Source organism: Notamacropus eugenii, chromosome 3 (assembly GCF_028372415.1).
Source record: "Notamacropus eugenii isolate mMacEug1 chromosome 3, mMacEug1.pri_v2, whole genome shotgun sequence".
Lineage (NCBI taxonomy): Eukaryota > Metazoa > Chordata > Mammalia > Diprotodontia > Macropodidae > Notamacropus > Notamacropus eugenii.
Genome location: NC_092874.1, coordinates 209,387,513 through 209,405,810, shown reverse-complemented (window position 1 = coordinate 209,405,810; position 18,298 = coordinate 209,387,513). Strand labels below are relative to the sequence as shown.

Here is an 18,298-nt window from a genome sequence, read left to right as displayed (position 1 = left end):
ATTGTACTATTATGTAATAGATGTATTGTGGGTTGGGTAGCCCTACTTATACAATGCCCAACCATATTTTAAAGGAAAAATATAATGGAAAGATGTGTATCTGTTTTTGGTAGAAAAGGGTGACTAGATGTCAATACCTACCTTGTCATGCATAGCCAAAGTATGTATTTTGCTCAGCTGTATTTCTTTGTTGTAGGGGGGGCAGTTCTAAATGTGTGGGTTGGTGGGTGGAACGTCCTTGGGACAGCTAGCAATGTAAAAAATAAAACATTTAACTAAAAAGTGAAATTGATCTACACTTCCCTCAAAAAAAAAAAAAAAAAAAAAGAGGAAGGCCTAGAGGGGGAGAGAAAGGAGGCAGAAAAAACTTCCAGGGGATTGCTGCAATAATCCAAGATGTTAAGGAGGGTTGTGGTGGGAATAGAATGACGCAGAAGATATTGTAGACAGTTAGCAGGGCTTGGTAACTGAATGACAAAAGGAAGTCAAAATTTTATGGGAGAATGTGAGTGAATGGTATTGCCACTGACAAATTCTGAAGTCTAAGAGGAACAGTAAATTTAGAGGGAAAGATACGAAGTAGGCAGTAAGATGTTGAATTTGAGGTTATCAGCAGGATGGCTGGATGGAGATTCGTCTCTATTTACCTCTACATTATCTATATGTATCTAATTTACATAGCTATCCGGTCTTCTCCCAGATTTCTCCCCATAGTTCTTTGCACTCTCCCTTGGCAATCTTTTATATCTATATAAAACACCGTATATCATATATACAATTATATAGAATATTAAAATACTGTATGTATATCTGGTCTCCTCCCAGATTTCTCCCATGGCCCTTTGTACAATCCCTTGACCATTTTATTCACTCCTAAGGTTTCAAAAATTATCTCCATACAGTATTGAGATTAGATTATAACTTTCATATACGCAATATTTTTAAATTTTAGACACAAATTTTAGGTAAAATTGGGAGTCATTTCGATGGAGATAATTTTTGAAACGTTGGGAGTGAATAAAATGGCCAAGCGAAAGTGAAAAGGGGCATGGAGAGAATCTCGGGAGTACTGGGAAAACAGGGCCACGGACGCTGGAGGAAACGAAGTGTGGCATTCCGGGCCAGGGCTAACGAGGCCCGGACAGCGCTGCACGAAGGCCAGATAACATTCTCCTGGCCGCCTCGCTATCTGACACAGAAGATGACGACATTAAAGCGGGGGGGGGGGGGGGGGGGGGGGAGGGGCGGGGGCGGGGCAGCCGCGGTAAGGTCGAGTCAGCACTCAGGCCCCGTGACGCACAAGCCAACGCCCTCTCCACAGGTCAGGAAGCCACGACGTCACTTTTCTTCAAACGTTACGTGCTGCAGAGGACTGCGAGGACGACGATTGGGGGAAAAAGGGAAAAAAACAGGCTACCGGGTTCTTTTTTTCCTCACGGGGTCCACAGGAACCCGCGAGAGCGCCTTCGAATCTCGTGTCCTCTCCCCCAGGCTTGCCCTTCCCCTTCCCTCTTCCTCTGCTCCCTCCTCCTTCCTGCCCTTTCCCCTCCCGCTCCTTTTATTCGCCGAGCGTCGTGACGCCATCACTGAGCGCCGTGAGCTCCACACGCCGTGGGCGCCGGAGGAGTCGCGTAGGCGCCGGGGGAGCCGCGTCGCCGTCGCAGTCACCTTCGTAGGTGCCGTAGCTGTTTCCTCCGTTCGTGGGGAATCATGGCGACTTCTCTGTGGAAGGGGCTGGTGGGACTAGGCCTCTTCGCGCTGGCCCACGCTGCCTTCTCTGCTGCGCAGCATCGTTCCTACATGCGCCTCACGGAAAAGGAGGATGAAGATCTGCCCATCGACATCGTCCTCCAAACGCTGATGGCCTTTGCGGTTACCTGCTATGGTATAGTCCATCTTGCGGGGGAATTTAAAGACATGGATGCTACTTCAGAACTGAAAAATAAGACACTTGACACATTAAGGAACCACCCGTCTTTTTATGTATTTAATCATCGCGGTAGAGTATTGTTCCGGTCTTCAGACATGGTGTATTCTTCCAACCAAGACGCTTTGTTGTCGAGATCTACAGTGAAATTACGAAAACTTGAACCTCTGCGTCGTTAAGATTATTCATGTTACCGTAACCCGGGAAACGGAGATATAACAGTGGAGTTTGGGGTATAAACCAGTTTTTAAAATATCTACAGCAGACTTTATACTATAAATATAACCAAGGACTTTGTTTGTACACTGTTAATGAAATGGCTGAATTGTGACTTGGCAATGCAGTATATAAGTTATTGCGACAATTATGCTGTGAAACGTGACTGACTTTTCATATTTTAAACACTGATTCAGTTCTTTCAGTTAAAAAAAGCTCATTTTAAAAAGTCAGACACTTGAAAAATTTCATCGAAGAACAATGGAGTGTTTTGTAGCAATTTATTTCCTTTGGTTTGCTTACACGACAATTTTAGGGATTTTTTTTTCGTATGTGTGGAAATACTGTGTGGACTACTGAATTTTGCTTCAGAAGAGTGGAAAAAGCTGTTGGTCGTCAGTTTTTTAGTGTTAAATGTGCTGTAACTGCTTAACTGCAATGGTCCTTTGAGACCAAAATGGTGGCTCTTCGGATTTTTTTCCCCTGACTCTTCAAAAGGGATTACACTTAAAGTTCCTTTCAGTTTTATCCGTGACTTTCTTCTCCCTACTCTCACTTCCAAGCTGCACCTCCATCCATCGAAGATAACTGTCATGTTATTCTCTAACCTCTCTGGAACTATATTCAAATATGCTATTTTACTGGGCACTTTTGTGGCAGAGATTATTCACCCTAACAGAAATTTATCTAACAAGTGCAAGTTGCTTAAAGGTACTTGTGTAACTTTCTTTCTCTGTAAAAAATTTTCACTAATTGTTTATGTAATATGTGTAATAACTGACCATACTTCCTTAAAGATACCATCATTTAATTAAACTTCCTTTTTCATAGTTCAGCTAGTCAATTTTCCCCTGTTCTGAATTAATTTTAAACATTAAAATATATTATTAGTTTGTAATTTCCTAAGCCAGTGGGTTAGAACCATAGTCAGACTCATTGTATGAAGAGTTCCTCTATTCATTTTAAAAAGAATTGGAACAAGTTAGTTCCAGGGATTTGGAACTAATATTTGTACTTAAATGATATTTAAAGTAAAATCTAATAATGGTATTGCACAACTTATGATAGGAGGCTGATGGATTTTTCATCTTCATTTTACATATTTGAAGATGAATTTAACTTGATTTCTATTTTATATTATAAAGTAATTGTTCTCTTTTCTTAAAACAGTTGTTAAGTGTTAAGTTGTTAAGAAACTTTGCACAAATCTCTTTACCAAAATATTTTTTCACTATGTCTTATAGGTCCAAATGAAGTTATAGATGGAAGGTTTGCTTTGTTTTAGGATAAGGTCATCATTTGATTCTTGACAGTGTTTCTTTAGATTTAAAAGTGACACCAGTTACAAAATTGCTTTTGTTTTGACACCAGCTTTTCAAATGGGACAATATCATTGAAAGTTTTCTGCTGGCACAATACTAACTCTGCTTTTCTGATATGAATCAAACCAGCTGGAACTCAATTATAATGCCAATGAAATGCATTTAAATGTGTACTATGAGGCTGAAATGTAATCAAAACAGTGTGGAAAACAGGTTTTTCAGACTGGGTACTTGAGTGCTACTTTTTGACTGAATAGAAGAGTTACTACTTCCCTTTGCCTTGGGTCTCAAAGATTCCAGTTTTTGTTTTAATTCTATGTGTAGTGAGAAATGAGTAAGAAATAACATCTTAGGGACCCATTATTGCAGTGAAAAATAAGTGATTGTCAGTAACTTTTAATAGTGGGTCTAGTTTAGATGAGATTGTTCAAATTATTTTGAATAGTTTCTTTTGCCACCCAAGTGATGCCCGGCCTCTTAATACATTTTGGGCATTCTGTGTAATGGGTGTTTTGTGTGCACTTAGATTTATTGAAGTTTTTAGGAAAGAGCTTGTCATAGGCAAACAGTTGTGCTTGAAGCTATGTAATATGCTCCACTGGGTGCTGGTTTAAACTTCTAAATAGTTTTGATTTCAATCAACAATCATTTATTAAATGCCTACTATGTATCCAACAGAGTTAGAAACTTGAGATACAAATACAAAGATTGAAGTAATCTTTTCTCAAGGGACTTATATTTTATCAGGGGAGACAGAACTTAGAAATAGAAGCATATGTAGAATAAATACAAGATAGGGAGGGCACTAACAGAGAGAATGAGGAAAATCTTTTTGTAGAAGGTAATGCTTGAGTTAAATCTTGAATGAAGTAAGGGATTCTCTGAGCTGGAAGTAAGGAAGGAGTACATTCTAGGTGTAGGAGACATCCTATGCCAAGTCACGGAGATTAGAGATGAAGTGTATGGGAGAAAGCAAGAAGGCCAGTTTGAGTAGACCATACACAGAGAATTTAAAGGGCAGTAATATATAATGATACTATATTTGAGGCCAAGTTATAAAAGATTTTAAAAGTCAAATGAGGTTTTTAAAAACAATTTTATTTTATTTTCTGTTCCACATTCTGTCCCTCTTACCTCCACCTCCCTTATCCATTGAGAAAGTAAGAAAAAACAAAACCAGTTACGATGTGATAATTTTAGCCATGTCCAAAAAAAAGAAAAAAAAAGCATCATTGTCTTCAAACTGTCTGTATCCACCACTTCTCTTTCTTTGGGTGATTGTTTTATCATGAGTCCACTGGAACTGTGATTGGTTTCATTGTATTTATCAGAGTCTAAATCTTTCAGTGTTGTTTTTCTTTGTAAACAATAGAATTTATATTTGATTCTAGTATCAGTAGGGAGCCATTGAAGTTTATTGGGCAAGGAAATTATACGGTCAGATATGCTTTAGGAAAATAGCTTTGACAGCTCTATAGAGGATGGATTGGCGTTTGGGTGAAGCTTGAGGCAAGGAGATCTAGCAGGCAAGAAGTGATGATAACTAAGGTTATGTGACTAGTGAAAAAGGGATAGATGTGAACGATGTCGATGGAGAAATGGAAAAATTTGGTGAATGATTGAATATATAGAATGAACACGTGAGGGCGATACTAAAGTGGTGAATCTTGATCACTAGAAGGATGTCAGGTACCCTCCATAGAAATAAGGAAGTTCAGAATGAAGTTTTCTGGGAAAACAATTCTGTTTTGGACATACTGAGTTTGAGATGCCTGTGGGACATCTAGTTTGAAAAAGCAATAGGTGTTGGTTATGCGTGGAATTGGCGATTGTGAAAGAGGCTAGATATATAGATCTTGGAGTCATCTGTCAATGGGAGTTCACTAAGAGATAGTGTATTTAAAAGAAGAGAGCCCAAGACAGGACCTTGATGTGTACCTACATACCTATAGAGCCCATATCATGACCTCTAACTGTAGGTATGGATGAATGATGATGAGCAAAGGAGACTAAGGAGAACCAAGAAGTAAACAGTGTCATGAAAGGAGAGAGGATAATCAACAGGGTTAAAACCTACACAAAGATGAGAATTAAGAAAAGGCCAATAGGTTTGGCAATAAAGAGATTATTCCTAGCTTTGAAATAATAAGATCAGAAGCCAGATTGAAAAGGTTTGAGAAGGGACTAAAAGAAGTAGAAGCAAGAGGTATTGATAGCTTTTTCTAGGACTTTGGCTGAGAAAGGGAAAAGAAGATCCTATAGAAAATTGGATTTAGAGCTGGAATGGGACTTTATATGCCATCTAGTCCAGCTCCCTCATTTTACAGATGAAGAAACTGAGGCACAGAGAAATTAAATGACTTGCTCAGGGTCACACAGCTATTAAGTGTCTGGGGCAGGATTTGAATAGGTCTTCTTGACCCAAAGTTCAGAGGTCTATTCATTATTCCATGCTTCCTCTATAGGAGCTTGAAGAGATGTCAGGGCCTAGTTAAGGTTTTTTTAAGGCAATAGGGAAGGAAATGATAGATAGGGACAGCCTCAAAATTAGATAAGAGGAGAAAGGGAAGGGAAGAACCATTTATTTAGTGCCTACCATAGACCAGACAGTTTTTATAAATAGTGTCTCATCTGATCCTCATAACAGACCTGGGAGGTAGGTGCTATTATCCCCATTTTACACTTGAGAAAACTGAGGCAAACAGTTTAAGTAACTTGTCCAACGACGCGTAGCTATTAAGTGTCTGAGCCAAGATTTCACTTAGGTCTTCTTGATTTCAGTCCCAGCACTCTGCACCCTACACACTACTGTTTGCTGAAGAAAATAGGAGGAAATTGATCAAGGGCACATATAGAAGAATTGGCTTTGTCAAAGAAAAAAGCCACCTCTCCATCAGAGACTGGACTAGGATAAAAGACTGTAGTAAAGAATAAAAGAAGGAGGGATAAGGGATTTTGAGATGAAGAGAAGATGAATAGGGAGCTTACAGAGAATGGTTTCTATTTTCTTAGTAAAGTATGAGATACAACTGAGATGACAGAAGGGTGGAATTAATGGAAGGGGAAGGTTTGGAAATTTTGAAAAGACAAAAGTTCTGAACCGTTATCCTTTGTAAAGGATAGGCTTTTTTAGATTAAGCGTTATTTAGATTAATTAAGAGTCATTGGTGACTTTTATAAGACTTGTTTCAGTTAGCCCTAGGGAGAGAAAAGGGGTGGTAAACATCAAATATAGAATACTTTTTTGTTGTAGATATTGGATATAGACCACTTTTTCAGGAAGCATGGGCATAAGAGGAGAAAAATGAGATGGTAACTGGATGAAGTAGAAAATTTAGAAGTATGACTGTGCTTTTTAGTCTTGGGGAGACGCCTTATTGTATTTGTAGGCATAAGGGAAGGAACCCAGTTGGTAAGAGAAATTGAGTAAGTATGATACAGTGTCGTGAGGTTCCAGAGGAAACATGAGGGGAATGATATCAAGAACAAAGGTAGAAAGATTATTTTTGTTGTACATTAAGGCTCTTTGAGATGAGTGAAGAAGAGAATAAATAACGATAAGGCATCAAACTTAGTGGATACAGAGGACTTGATGTGGAAGACCTATTTTTGAATTCTGTTGACATGTATTAGCTGTTTGACCCTTGACAAGCCAGTCAACCTCTGTTTCCTTCTCAGTGAAATGAGAATGACAGGCAGTGTGATAGTGGATAAAGACCTGGGATCAGATCCTGTTTTTTATACTTACTGGTTGTGTGACTTCAGGCAAATCCCATTTAAACTCTCAAGTGTCCTAAGCAACTTGGTAAGACTATAAGATTTAGAGCAGGTTCCAGTCTGCACTGGTAGAGGGAATTCTTCACCAGAAGCTACCTACACCTATGAAATCACAAGTCCAGTCCAAAAAAAAAAATTAATATAACAGAACTGGCAAAAAAATAATGGTGATAGTAATGAGTAAAACATACTTTGCTAACTTTGAACTGCTGCATTTATTAGTTATTATTATAAGAGTTGAGGCCATTCAGTAGCCTCCATCTTATTGGTGAAGTAATAGTCTATAACTGTCTACTATGTGCCAAGCACTGTTGTAAGTGAAGATGATGGAAAGAAAGCCAAAAAAAAACCCTCATACATTCTCTCTCTCTCCCTCCCTCTCCCTGTCTCCCTGTCTCTCTGTCTCTCCCTGCCCCCGCCTTAGTTCCTTCTCCCACGGAGCTCACAGTGTAGTGACAGAGATGACGTGGAAAAAAATATGCTCGAATAACATCTATATGGCCTTTCCTGAGATAATGAATACAGAAAAGTTACATTAAGGTGGATTGGGAAAGCCTTCATATAGAATGTGGAGTTTTAGGTGGAACTTGAAGGAACCTTGGGAATCCAGGAGGCAGAAATGAGGAATGAAAGAATTCTACACATTGGAGGCAGCCAGTAAAAATGCCCAAAATGGGGAGATGGATTGCTTTGTTCAAAAAACAGCAAAGAGACCAGTGCCACAGGGTTACCGTGAATATGGGGAAGAACAAGGTGTAAGAAGGCTGGAAAGGTAGAAGAGGAGGTTGTTAAGGGCCTTGAATGCCAGAGGATATTATATTTGATCCTGGAGGTGATAAGAAGCTACTGGAATTTATTGAATAGGCATTGTGTGTGTGTGTGTGTGTGTGTGTATGTATGTGTGTGAGAGAGAGACAGACAGACATGGTCAGATATGTGCTTTAGGAAAACCAATTTGACAGCTGAGTAGATTGTCTGGAGTGGGAGAAACCTGAGTCAGGGAGGCTGACGCAGCAGGCTGTTGTAATAGTCCAGGTATGAGGTGAGAAGAGCCTACACCAGGGTGGTCACAGTGTCAGAGGAGAGAAGGGACCATATAGGAAAGATGAAAGTAGACTTGGCAATTGATTGGCTATAGAAGAGGTAAAAAATGAATAGTTCAGGAGGATAACACCTAAGTTGTGAGCCTAGGTGACTTGAAGAATGGTGGTGCTCTTGACAGTAATAGGAAAATTTTAAGGACGGTAGGGCTTGAGGGGGGAAGATAATGAATTCAGTTTTGGACATGTTGAGTTGAAGATGTGCATGGGACAACCAATTTGAGATGTATGGCAGGCAGTTGAAATTTTGAGGCTGGAGGTCAGAAAGGAGGTTAGGACTAGGAGTCATCATCATAGGGATGATAATTTTGAATCCATGGGAGCTGATGAGTTTACTACATTAAATAGTATAGCGGGAGAAGAGAAAAGGGCCCAGCACAAAGCCTTGGTGAGCACCCATGGTTAATGGCCATGGCCTGGATGAAGATCCAGTTATGAAAACCTAGAGAGAAGAGAGTATTTGAGAAGAAGGTCATAGGGTCATTGACCATGCTAGAGACTTCAAAGAGATCAAGAAGTATCAAGAAAAAGCTATTAATAGACTGTAATCTGCTGCTGTAAATAGGTTTGTTTGGTAGTGGAGTAGTTGGCCAGAGTGGAATATAATTTGTGAGCTTGATGAGAAAGGAAAGTTTGGAACAGAAATTGTGGGGACATGAGTTAATAGAATGATTAACTATGGTTAAGGCTATGGTTATGCACTATAATTGTGGATAAAATGGGCTTTGTATTTTGATTTTCTTCTATAATGCTTAGCAACTTTAGAGCAGAAGTGGAGAGAAGAGATGGTGGAAATTGCTCAGAGTTGAAGATTCAAAATCTTAGGGAAAAGCAGAAAGTTTTTGTTTCTAAGGTAGTGGGTGACTAGTGAAACATTAAAGTGGCAGGTGATGGCTTATAGCTTTGTGAAGCCAAGTGAAGCCGTAGTGGTAGATAAAGACTGGAGAATGGGAAAGACTTAGGGCACTAGAGATCACTATAAATATGACTAGGTTTATTGAGAGTTAAGGAGTGAGAAGGTGAAGAATAGGGGGTTATGTTTGGAGAGTAAAATGACAGAGTTCAGAATTTTGAAAGTGGTGCAGTACTGTGATGAGTTATAGTACACTGCTGTATTGCTAAAGTGAAAGTGGAGAGAAAGTTGTTGGAATTGATAAAGTTGAGTAATTAAGAGGTGATAGACTATCATGCGGTAGTCAACATTGATATTGTAGTTCCTGAGGATGGGTGGAGGGGAAAAAAGCTATGAAGTAGGTGCTTAAGTTGTTGAGGAATCTGGGATAATTATAGGCCATTAGATGACAACAAAGTTGAGTAAAGGGTGTTTTCATTGAATTGCATGGACTTTGAAGAATAAAATATTATTGAGGTATTGTGATAGAAAAATAACCTGAGGACCCTGGTTGGGAAAACAAGTATCTCTGCATGCCCTGCAGGCCCTTTAATTCTGTGAAAGCTTGAGAAGGATTGGCCTTCCAAGGAGAGGGTTGCAAGGGCACACTTGTATGCATTCATGGGACAGCTACCTTTCAGTTTAAATAAGGAGGTAAAAGAGGGTTGGAGGTAGTTTTGGAATGTAATGTTTATATTAAATATAAAGATGCTCAGTTTCCCTTTTGAGCCTTTTCAAAAGATTCTTTAATATCTTTTTGTAGGCTCGTAGACTTAGAGCTAGAAGGGATCTAAAAAATCATCCCTTCCAACCCTTCCTTTATAGATGAGGAACTGAGGCCTGATGAGGCCTTGTAAGCTTAGAAGTGGTAAGTGGTAAGAGCAAGGCTTCTACTTCAATGTACCATGCTGGTCCTTATTGACACTACTTTGAGAGGTAGTGTGGTACAGTGGAAAGATCATTTACTTAGGAGTTAGAAGATCTTGGTTTCAATTTCAGGTCTGACATAACTGGATGATTTTGGGCAAGTCATTTAAGTTATCTGGACATCAGTTTCCGCATCTGTAAAATGTGAGGATTGGGTTTTATGGGCCTTTAAGGTCCCTGCCATCTCTAAATATATGAGTCTTGATGTGAGATCTTGAATCAATACCTTGTACCTCTCCTTCCCACCTCTGCTTTTCTTTCTTAAGGTCTGACTCCTAGATCAAAAGAAAGTTAGGAAACCTTGAGAACATTGTATGTTGTGTATGCAGCAGACTATGATTTTTTTTTGGAGGGGGGTCTTCAAACTGAGGTCTTAGCTCACTTGTGCCCCCTTCATATTTTAAGCTACCCTCAGTCTTAATAGCATCAGAAAATATGATGAGAACTGCTCTTTGTAGCTCTCCAGAATTTGTTCCCCTTGCTTTTAGTGTGGTAGCTAAGCAGGGACTCCTGTTCTGTGACCTTCTGGCTCCATCATTTTTGGTCACTTCACCTCCAGAAGACTGGCTAAGGCTTAGAAAAGCCTGATCTACTTTCCTGAAGCCTCAGTGAGAAATAACTCTTCCCTTTTTGTTTTGTTCAAGTGCATCCAATGCTTTGTGAGCCCATTTGAGGTTTTCTTGGCAAAGATATTGGAGTGTTTTGCCATTTCCTTCTCCAGCTTATTTTACAGATGATAAACTGAGGCAAACAGGGTTAAGTGATTTGCATAGGGTCACACAGCTAGTAAGTGTCTGAGGCTGGATTTGAACACTCTCAAAGATGAGGCTTCCTGACTTCAAGCCCAGCACTCTATCTACTGCACTACCTGGCAGCCCAAAGCTCTTCTCTACCTACGTCTGACAGCTGTCTCTTCTCTCTCTCCCTCCAGTTTAAGATTTTAATATTTTCTTTACTTTGTCTTGGAGGTCTGCATGTTCTTCATCTAAAAACTTCTTACTTTCTCTCTTTGCTTGTACATCTCTTCCCCTAAAGCAGATTCTATAGGTCAACTCTGCCAGCCACTCCATCCCTTAGTAATCTAGTTTCTGTTTATGTATACCATTGTAGACTTTGGCCAGTTTTCCTGATTATGCCAGATTCTTCCAAATTGGGGTCTCCTTACTTCATGGCTACTTTCCCCAGACTAACTTGCTTTCTGTCATCATGAAATTCTGCTCCTAGGTGTACCCATCCGTAATTCCCCATTGTTGGACCAAGCTAGACTGACATATTTAAAGGCCATTTGAAGTTGGGAAACTTTTGCTTAGTCATAGCTAGGGATAGAATTGCTTCTCTGAGTCACAATGCATTTGCCCAAATTGGGCCTTCTTGTTCAGGGAAGGGTATGTGTTTGTGAATCTCAGAAACTACATGTTATATTAGTTTCAAATAAAAATTAATGGATGTATCAACATGTTCCCATGTCCGCTTCTTCCCCCTCAAAAGCTGAGCAATGCTGTTTTACTGAGATACACATTTTACCACACCTCCAAATGTGTGTGTGTATGTGTGTAAATAATAATAATAGCAAATATTCATATGACACTTCTGGGTTTGCAAAGTGCTTCATGTAGCAACATAGGGAATATGGGTATTATTAGTATCCCTATTTTATAGATTAAAAAAGTTGAGGCAGAGAGAGAATGTGACTTTACTTTGGTAGGTAGTAAATACCTGAGGCAGAATTTGAAATGAGGTCTACTTCAGATCCACCACTCTAAGCAATATGATATGAATGTAAAGGTGTGTATGGGATTGGTGGTTTGGTATTAAGAAATGAAAGTGGCCAGAGGCATATACTAGTCAGAATTGTCACACTTATCAATATTTCATGAACAGTTTTTCAAGAAAAGAGTCTTAAGGTTCTTGCCATGGTGAACATTGATCAACATCATGAGAAATGAATCTATGTAATTTTAGTACATAGGAACCCTGAAATTGACAGCTGTTTCAGTCATTTTAGAATCAGATACCTGTGAGCAGTCAAACCATAGACTTGTTATCACAGTAAATGATTGCCAGGCCTAGATGCCTGAGGGCTACCTGAGTCTTACCTTACCTCTATCGGAGGTCTTCGGCTGGCCAAACTGGATGCTCGTATGAGAGAAAGGACGTTCCAGAGTTGAACAAGGGTTGAGCTTTATTTCAGGGTCTGGTTACAAGTGCAGGGGAATTCTTCCTTAGGAGGGAGCGAAGAATCTCCCAAGGAGGCAAAGATCTTACAATAAGAGATTGGAAGTAGAAGTATAAGTGGGGAGAGAGGGGGAGGGGAGAGAAGAAAGAGGAAAAGCGGAGCCTTGTGTCCTCACACGTGGCCCCTCCGCCCAAGAGAACTTTCAGGCTTTCCTGACCCTACTTAAGCCCTCCCGTCGCGTGGTTTGCACATCAATACCGAGCCTGTTAGGTAACTAGGTGTGCCCAGATCCGGGACAATCTCAAGGGCGGGGAGAGCTCTCTCCCATCACGTTTCTCACGGGAAGAGGCGGAAATACACGAGATAGCTCGGTTCACCTTGATTCCTAGTCGTTTCCTGGGGGGCCTCGTGAGAACTCTAAGATTTAGAAGTTCCCACCTGTACCCGCCCGAGACTGTCCACATGGAATTGAGCTTCCATCCCCAGCAAATGATAAATTAGAAGAGATTATAAAAATGAGAAGATGCTATTTGTGATTGCAATGGTTCCATTCTGAATATTTTAAAAATCTGTTGTTGCTGAAAATAGGAATTAGAAAAAAGTAAAGAAATTTACATTATTTCATAGATGCATTTAACTTATGCAGAATGCTTGTTACAAGTTGGTCAAGAGGACCCAGAAACTATATTACATGGCAAATATTTGTTGTGTTATTGTTGTTGTGTTTGTCCTTCGTTCTCAAAGAGGATCATGCATCAAGATGATAACATGACTTGCAGATGACTTTGATTTGAATGAGGGAGGGCTGGCTGTTCAAGGTCACCAACCTCGCTTTCTTCTCCTGAGCCATCCAGATCCAGTGGCCTGATATTCATCAAGATGGCCTGAGATGGCCCAGGATGCATTGTGAGGCCCTGGCCCTTTCAGGCTAAGGTCCTATAGCATTCTCACTTTGAGTGAGATACACCCATTCAATGAATAATAGACTTCTTTAAGTAGTTGATCAAGGGATGACCCCTTTAATAAAAAAAAAAAAATTCAAACTAAAGCTGAAAGAAAAGATAGAGGGAGTGGTTCAGAAAAAACCTGAGGATACCTATATGAACCTATGCAGAGTGAAATGAGCAGAACCAGGAGATCATCGTACACAATGGCAGCAATAGTGTAACAATGGCAGCAATAGTGTAACAATGGCAAATATTTAATCTCTTGTAAAGCACAAGTATGTAGCAACTAAGATTTAGAGTACAAAAGTATTATTACTGTATAGATTCTTCTGTAAAACATTGCAGAGAAAAGAAAAAGAAGCCTATAAAGAGCTTAGCATGAGATTTAGCTAATTAATTTATATTGAGAACATTTATAAATGAAACTAGGACAACAGCCACATAAAATGAAACGTATCAGTGTTTATATGGTGCTGTTTTCATCAGTGACCTTTGATCTGAACACTTCATTATCTGGTATACTATGCAAGAACATGGCAGTGGTGTTCAAGAAGATAAAGAATGGCTGGATCTGATGAAATAGAAGCAAGAAGAAATAAATGTGGGAGGTGCTACAATTTTAAAGACATTTAGGAATATATTTTCAAGATATCTCAGAGAGGAATATTTCAAAAGAGTAAAAATAGTATACGTTCACCCCTTTGTCCAAAACAACTTTCCAAAATAATAACGCTACCGGTCTATATTCTTACTTTCTCATCTCTATAAAATCTTTATGTGTGTGTGACCTGTGCAAATACTGAGTTTTTCTTTGATGAAAACAAACAAGGAACATATGGGCTTTTGAAAATTATTTTCTTTTAACACCCATTCCTATTAAAAACATTGGAGAACATAGGAATAAGGGAACTTCCCACAAAATAATAAGCAGTATCTACCTAAAACCTTCTGCAAGCATTATATGCACTGGTGATAAGCTAGGTGCATCTCCAGTAAGATCAGGGGTGAAACAAGGATGTCCATTATCACCACTATTATTCAATATGGTGCTAGAAATGTTAGCTATAGCAATTAGACAAGATAAAGAAATTGAAGGAATTAGAATAAGCAAAGAAGAAGGTAAGTTATCACTCTTTGCAGATGATATGATGATATACTTAGAAAATCCCAGAGGTTCAAGTAAAAAACTACTTGAAATAATAAACAACTTTGGCAAAGTTGCAGGTTACAAAATAAACCCACACAAGTCTTCTGCATTTCTACATATTAGTAACAAAGCCCAACAGCAAGAGATAGAAAGAAAAATCCCATTTAAAGCTAGGGTCGACACTAAAATATTTGGGAGTTTACCTGCCAAAATAAACCCAGGGACTATATGAACACAACTACAACACACTTTTCACACAAATAAAGTCAGATCTAAGTAAGTGGAAAAACATCAGTTTCTTGTGTTTAGGCCTAACCAATATAATAAAAATGACAATTCTACCTAAATTAAATTACTTGTTTAATGCTATACCAATTAAAGTATTAGATAATTATTTTCTAGAGCTGGAAAAAAATAGTATCAAAATTCATCTGGAAGAACAAAAGGTCCAGAATATCAAGGGGACTAATGAAAAGAAGTGCTAGGGAAGGTGGCCCTGCACTGCCAGATCTCAAATTGTATTATAAAACAGCAGTTATCAAAACCACTTGGTACTGGCTAAGAAACAGAGGAGTGGACAAGTGGAATAGGCTAGGTACTCAAGACACAGTAGACAGTATAGCAACCTCCTGTTTGATAAACCCAATGACCCTAGCTTCTGAGATAAGAACTCACTGTTCGACAAAAATTGCTGGGGAAACTGGATAAAAGTGTGGCGGAAACTGGATAAAAGTGTGGCGGAAACTAGGTGTAGACCAATGCCTGACACCGTACACAAGAATAAAATCCAAATGGATACATGAGCAAGGAATAGTGTATTTATCAGATTTATGGAGAAGGGAAGAATTTTTGACTAAAAAAGAGATAGTATTATGAAGTGCAAGATGGATAATTTTGATTATATTAAACTGAAAAGTTTTTGCACAGCCAGACCCAATGCAACCAAAATTCGGAGGGATGTGGAAAACTGGAAAAGAATTTTTACAGCTAATGTTGGTGAGAAAGGCCTCATTTCTAGAATATATAGAGAACTGAGTCAAATGTCCAAAAATACAAGTCATTCCCCAATTGATAAATGGTCAAAGGATATGAACAGGCAATTTTCAGAGGAAGAAATTAAAGATATCTGTAGTCATATGAAAAAATGCTCTAAATCACTTGATTAGAGAGATGCAAATCAAAACAACTTTGAGGTACCACATCACACTTATCAGATTGGCAAACATGACAGAACAGGAAGATGATAAATGTTGGCGAGGATGTGGCAGAGTTGGAACACTAATACACTGTTGGTGGAGCTATGAGCTGATCCAACCATTCTGGAGAGCAATTTGGAACTATGCCCAAAGGGCTACAAAAATGTGCATACCCTTTGACCCAGCAATACTGCTTCTAGGACTGTATCCCCAAGACATCATAAAAATGGGGAAGGGTCCCACATGTACAAAAATATTTATAGCCGCACTCTGTGGTGGCCAAAAACTGGAAATCAAGGGGATGCCCATCCATTGGGGAATGGCTGAATAAATTATGGTATATGAATGTAATGGAATACTATTGTGCTATAAGAAATGATGAACAGGATGACTTCAGAGAGGCCTGGAAAGACTTATATGATCTGATGCTGAGTGAAAGGAGCAGAACTAGGAGAACTTTATGCACAGCATCGACCACAGTTTGCGAGAGTTTTTTTCTGGTAGATTTGGAACGTCATTGCAATGCAAGGACTTAAAAAAAATTCCCAATGGTCTTCTAAGGCAAAATGCCTTCCACATCCAGAGAAAGAACTGTGGAATTCAATCATAGAATGTAGCAGATCATTTTTGTTTGTGTGTGTGTGTATTGCATTTTGGTTTGTTAGATGATTGCTCCCACTCATTTTAATTCTTCAACACAGCATGACTATAGTGAAAACATATTTAATAGGAATGTATGTGTAGAACCTATACAAAATTGTATGCCATCTCAGGGAGGGAGTGGGGAGGGAGGGGAAAATAATAATCCTAAGTTATATGATAGTTATTGTAGAACACTGAAAATAAATAAAATTAATTTAAAAAATTATTTTCTTTACAGCAGATCACAACTTTCAACATTTTAGCTGAGTTTTATACTTTCTTTGGTTGATTTAAAAAAGGTCAAAATATTTGAATTAGCAAAACATTATATTCACAAATGTACTTTTTAAGTCTGGTATATTCCATATATTAAAATTATTTTAATGTTAGATTCTCTACTGGATCCTCTGTTATTACCATTGTGGAGATAGCTTTTTATAGTGTTCCTCTGAGTATTGATATCAAGTGAGGCATAAAACAGAGACATACTCACTGAGAGATGCCCTGTAGTATATTGATTAGAAGGTTAGTCTTGGAGTCAGGATGACTTCAGTTCTAGACTTACTAGCTGTGTGATGGTAGGGTCAGTCACTTAACTTTGGCCCTACACAGCCCTCTTAATCTATAAGTTATAAAGGAATTGCTGACTTGCATCATTGAAAGATGTTTGCAAACCATGAATTCTCTACTAATTAAATCACAGAACCAGATAAAAAAAAATTTTTTTTTTAACATGGTCACACAAGTGTTTACCAAATGTAATGGAGGATGTCCTGTTCATGGTAGAAATAGAATAAAGTTTCCCTATTGATGTCAAGGTTCTCCAGATACTCCCATTTCTAGATGAAGACCCAGAGTAGTGCAAAGCATCCTCAGTGAAATTTATAATAATTTGAAAAATATTCTAAACATCAACACGGCCAAAACAAGTAGATGAAAAGTAAGAATAATAGGGATCTTTGCATAGAGGGCAGGAATACTGGGAAAAAGACTTCTAGCTCCATGTTCCCCTTTTAGTATAATTGTCTCCTTGACACTTACGAAAGCTTCAATGCAATTTACATGACCTGGGTGTTAGCTGTTAAGGCATGATGGGGGTTGAAAAGAATATACTCATCCTACCTCATCTAGGAATGAAGGCTTGGGAACCTTTTGTTGGGGAGAGGGTATGAATGAAGAAAGATAAAAGCCTAGAGAGTCACCTGTGATCCTTTTGTTCATCAGTCGGATGTGAGGAATTAAGGCTTGACTAAAATGTGTTGATTGGTCCTTGAATGCTATTGGTACAGGTAATCTCACAAAAGAGTAACACTATTTCCTTTCTCCCTTTCTCCCTCCACACTTTAGAATAAGCAACTGAAGCAGAAAATGACAGCCCCAACAGACAACAGATGGCAGCAGCAGCTTGGCAGAGAAGAAGGCACTGATCCACATGACAGTTGTGCAGAAGGGATGGAGCAGCTGCTGATGTGGAATGGAATGGCAGCAGCATGGGGGACTCTGGGAGCATACTAAGGAGACTTTGAGATATGGAACTGAGAAGCAGAAGTGCAGCTATTTGCTGGGAGACAGAACCAGGAGATGTGTTCTAGCTATAATGCAAGCTTCCTCATCTTGGAGTTCCATTTGTATTCCCTTCCCCACTAGAGTGGAAATCTGAGATAGTGTACCTTTGTGTGTATGAAGGGTGGGACTGAGATTGACTCTACTACTTTATTTTCCCTTATTTTCTTTGCTTTTCTTTTCCAATTAAATGGTTTGCTATTTAGTTTAATGTTCCTGTCTGGTCTGTTGGTAGAGAATATATTTGTGGAATTTTTTTCTCAAGATCCTTACAAGTATGAGTTTATAAATTGTATTGGATTGAACTAAAGATATTACAGGGATTCAGTGGTTTTTTTTTTCCTTGATTTTTTGAAGACTAGGCTAACTGATGTGTACATTTGTACATTAGCAGACATGCAACAATAAATTACATTGCTTAAGTTGTTTGTACTAGAAGCATTAAGCATTCATTTTTTTCTTTCAA

General features: G+C 38.9%; 1 protein-coding gene across 1 annotated transcript; it reads left to right on the top strand.

Moving 5' to 3' along the window:
• The first annotated feature begins 1,234 nt into the window (after positions 1–1,234).
• LOC140533878 (ER membrane protein complex subunit 5) lies at positions 1,235–18,037 on the top strand. Its single transcript, XM_072654218.1, has 2 exons — positions 1,235–2,854; positions 17,617–18,037. The coding sequence occupies exon 1, from the start codon at positions 1,711–1,713 to the stop codon at positions 2,104–2,106; it is 396 nt and encodes a 131-aa protein (XP_072510319.1). The 5' UTR covers positions 1,235–1,710; the 3' UTR covers positions 2,107–2,854; positions 17,617–18,037.
• The last annotated feature ends 261 nt before the right edge of the window (positions 18,038–18,298 follow it).